A 4,290-nucleotide genomic window follows, 5' to 3' on the forward strand; every position below is an offset into this window, starting at 1 on the left:
AGTGGAAACTTATGTTTCAAAAGGAACAAGGATTTTGGAGCGATTGTCTCTTTGAAGAGAGCGGGTCTTAAAAGATGAAAAACTTTGATAATAAAATTCATATTCTAGAGATTAACATTGACGTTCAGAGTACCGTGAACACTCTAATAGACAATCCACTTTGAGAGTATATATATATATATATATATATATATAAATATCTCACTTGTTTTGAAAGATATCAAAAAGATGTCAACTGATAAAATGTTTATCAGCGTTGTATTAGAGTGTTTGCGCTATATGGAGCTTCATTGAACTACAAAAAATCCAGACAATTTACATTCTAGAAAATCCTGAACTTTTAAATTATCATAAAATTTGTTCTTTTGGTATGAAAATGAAAATTTAAGCTTGAAAATTAGAAATGCTATGGGGAAAAATATAGAAAAATCAATGAAATCCGTAAATCCAGGAATACAAATCCTAAAAAAAAAGAAGAAGAACAAGTAGAAGACGTGGGGATAATTGTCGTGTGTTTCGGAAAGCGATTAGGAGGGAAAAAAGAGGAAGAAGAAAAACTTTTTTGTATAAATTTGCTTAAATGAATAATTTTGTTATCTTCTATTCTTTTTAGAAACTAATCTTACATGTTTTAGTATTTTTGATTTTTGATGTCAAATGTGTTTTGAACCAAAAAATTCAATTTCCAAATTCTCAATTTTGAATAAAAAGAAGAAAAATGTAATATTTTTTTTAGGGAAAAAGAAGAAGAATGGCTTGACACTTGAAAAAATTGTGATTTCTTAGAATTTTGAGATTTTTTGGGAAATTGCAATTTTCGAAATTTTGGGGGTTTCAGATTTAAGATTTACCAGACTTTTTGAATTTTACAGAATCAAAATTTTTCAAAGTTCCAGATTTTCAGAACAAAACAATGAATTTATTTTTTGGTAAATTGAGATGCCGTAAACACTCTAATAGAACGTCATCCAATTCGTCAAATTTGAGCCTATGTATCTCATTTTCTGTGAGAGATATCAAAATGTGGTCAACTGATAAGATGTTGCTGATATTATGATAAACATTTTATTAGTTGACAACTTTTTGATATCTTTCAAAAGAAATAAGATATTTAGGCTCAAAGTAATCGGACCTCCCGAGTGGAAGAGGTAAAGAGGGAGAGGGGGGCTGTCCCTTTAAGCGTATATATCTCACTTTTTTTGAAAGATATCAAAATGTGGTCAACTGATAAAATGTAGCTGATATCATCATAAATATTTTATCAGTTGACAACTTTTTGATATCTCTCACAAAAAATGAGAGAAATGGGCTCCACTTTGACGACTCGGGTGGCGTTCTATTAGAGTGTTTACGATATCTCAAATTCTGTGATTTACTGATTTTTTTTTGGAATTAATTTTTCAGAACTTTCTAGAAAAAATGAAAATGCAAAATCCTACAAAATGACTCATTTTTGGCACCTGTTTCTCTGGAAAAAGAAAAGAAAAAAAGGAAAAAAGGGGAAAAATCCAAAAAGCCGGAAATTAGAAAATCCGGATTTGCAGGTGTGGTGGGATGAAAAAAAAACATGATATCAACTATTTTGGAATAATTTTTGTAGTTTGTAGTCAGTGAAAAAAATTTCAGAAGCTCAAAAACTCAAAAAAATATTTTTTTCAAATAAATTTCAATATTCCGAATCTTCTGAAAATTCCAAAAATTGTAGAAAACTAGGAATTTAAGAAACTGAAAAACTGGAGAGTTCAAATTTTAAGAATTCAAAAAATTTTAATTTAAAACTTTTTTTTGAAGAATTTTCATAAAGAAAATTTCCATAAATCCAAAAAAATGTATTCCTGTCATTATTTTGTTTTTCTGATTCATATATTTTTTATCCAAAAAAACATATAACTAGGGGGATAAAAAATGAGTAGGCCGAGCAAAAAAAAGTCGTGGGCAAAAAAAGAAAAAATAATTGAAAACAAACATAAAGAAGTGTAAAAAACCAAAAAAATATGAGAAAAAATAGGTTTTTTGTTTCTTTTTTTCCAAAATAGGCTGGGAAGAAATAGAGGGAATTTCGTAAAATTTTTGAAAAAAATCAGAATTTCGGGTTTTCTAAAACTTTTTAAAGTTTTTGATTACAAAATTCGAATTTCTCATCAAAAACTACTCTGGAAAACTTTTTTTGCGTCTCTAACTCTCAATTTTGAGTTTTCGGGTTACTGTAGCATCGATTCTGTTCTAGGTCATGACCTAATTTTTTTTGGGTCATGACCTAGTTTTTTCTAAGTCACGACCTACTTTTTTCTAGGATTTTTTTCAAGGTCATGACCTAATTTTTTTAGGTCATGACCTGATTTTTTAATATTTCCAAATTTGAAAAAAAAAGAAAAAAAAAGAATTTATTCAAAAAAAGAATAAATTGATCAAAAAATATTTAGTCCTCCTTGACTGGTGCCTCATCGATAGTCGCTTCGAATTCAGTGAAAGCTCTGGAATAAAAATGTTTTCAAAAAAAAAAAATTTTTCGAAATTAATTGACATTTTAGAGATATTTCAATACGAAATTCGATTTTCCCGCGTATTTCCCCCTGAAAACCTCTTTTTTTGGCACTTTTGTGCACTTTGTCGTACGGTTCGGTGTTTTGCTTAAGGTATGTGCACAGAATCCAGGCTACAGTAACCCAAAAACCGAAAATTGAGAGTTACAGACGCAGAAAAAGGCTATCTAGGGAAGTTTTTGACGGGAAATTTGAATTTTGTGTTTAAAAGCTTTGAAAAGTTGTAGAAAATCCTAAAATTTTGATTTTTTTGGGAAAACATTTGAAGTTTTAGTTTTTGTAATTCTAGGCTATCACCAGCTTTACCTCTTGATTTCCAGCCGTAGGTCTTCATCTACATCGTAGTATCCTCTGGAAAAATCATTTTCCAAATAATAAAATTCCAAAAAAAAATGTTTTTCAAATTTTATTTTTCCTTAATTTTTCAAATTTACCTATATCTTCCAGTAAAAAACGAAAACAATTTAATCGATAAAAATGCTCCAATTGTGTACAAAATGACTGGAATTATCTGAAAAAGGTTTGAAAGCTCCTGAAGTGTTGGCTCTTCTGAAGACGAGAATTCTTGAATGGAGATTCTGGAAAATTTTTGTAGTTTGTAGTCTGAAAATTCAAAAATTTACATGAATCTAGCAATGGTTACACATAGAATAAGGACCACACGACATGCAAAAAAGATTATCGCTGGGGGAGAATCCTGGAAAATCAAAATTTTGAAATTTTGAATTTTTTATTCAATTTTTGTCGAGTTTCAGCAATTTTCTGAAAAAATTAGTTTTGTTTCAAACATTTGAAAAATCCAAAATTTCGAAAAAAAAAAGTTTTTTTTCGAAACTTCATTTTTTTCGAAAAATCAATAATTTAAAAAAAAAAACTAAAAATTACAAAAATTGCGAAAAACCCCGAAACCATCGAAACCAATGAAATCCCATGAAAAATCGCCCAAATCTGATCGGGAACGTCTCGATACTGCAAAAAATTCAAATTTCTCGGCTCAGCAAGTTTGCTCCAATGCGAAAAACCTACAAAAATCACGAAAAGCTCGAAGAACAGCGAGAATAGTTGTAAAGTCATGTCTAGAATCTGAAATTTTGGGAATTAATTTTTAATTGGTCAATTACGCTTACCATAAAAATAGCAAACGCAATTATAATGTGTGAGCAACAGAATACCGTATAATAGATGCTATTTGGGGAGCCAAGCTCTATCAAATAGCGCATTTTTATTTTAGAAAATAATTTGTTTTTAAAGTTTACAAAAAAATTACAGCCAATTTTTCAAAAAAAATTTCAGGAAAATTCCTATTTTGAAATACACGTAAGATCGGACAAGAAAATGGGTGAAATTGTGAGAAAAATGCGATAAAAGGTGCAAATGCGCTCTAATGAACTATTTTTTTCAAACAATTTATTATCATTAGAGCACGGATTGAAAAAAAGTTGATCAATCAATTACTTTTTTGCTCCATAATTATTATCCGATAAAATTTGTCGTGTTAAATTATTGATGTGCCGGAAGCGATCTGGTCCCAAGTGGATCCCTCCGTACCAGCGGGTGACGACGACCTGAAAAAAATTTACTGAGGCTTAGCATACTACAAACTACAAAATTTTCCAGAAATTTTGCTGAAAATTGAGCTAAAAATCACTGAAAACGGTTGAGAATGAGCCGAGTTTCAGTATATTTTATTTTTCCTGAGGCTTGGAAAGTTTTTGTAGTTTGTAGTCTCTTAGCCTCCGTAAAAATA

The 4,290-nt window shown here is 29.8% G+C and overlaps 2 protein-coding genes across 2 annotated transcripts in view; both read right to left on the reverse strand.

Annotated features, from left to right (window-relative positions):
• Positions 1-2,419: 2,419 nt before the first annotated feature.
• CBG24396 lies at positions 2,420-3,673 on the reverse strand (the record flags this gene model as incomplete). Its single annotated transcript, XM_045240897.1, has 6 exons — positions 2,420-2,474; positions 2,850-2,894; positions 2,978-3,121; positions 3,167-3,240; positions 3,570-3,626; positions 3,671-3,673. The coding sequence occupies 6 exons, from the start codon at positions 3,671-3,673 to the stop codon at positions 2,420-2,422; spliced, it is 378 nt and encodes a 125-aa protein (XP_045091325.1).
• A 321-nt stretch (positions 3,674-3,994) lies between these two features.
• CBG24397 overlaps positions 3,995-4,290 on the reverse strand; it is a gene marked incomplete at both ends in the record, with an annotated part of 1,198 nt that continues 902 nt past the window's right edge. The window contains one exon of the mRNA XM_045240898.1: positions 3,995-4,108. Coding sequence (XP_045091326.1) covers positions 3,995-4,108 — 114 coding nt within the window. The remainder of the gene's footprint in view (positions 4,109-4,290) is intronic.

This window comes from Caenorhabditis briggsae, assembly GCF_000004555.2.
Source record: "Caenorhabditis briggsae AF16 supercontig from assembly CB4, cb25.NA_152, whole genome shotgun sequence".
NCBI classification, from domain to species: Eukaryota; Metazoa; Nematoda; class Chromadorea; order Rhabditida; family Rhabditidae; genus Caenorhabditis; species Caenorhabditis briggsae.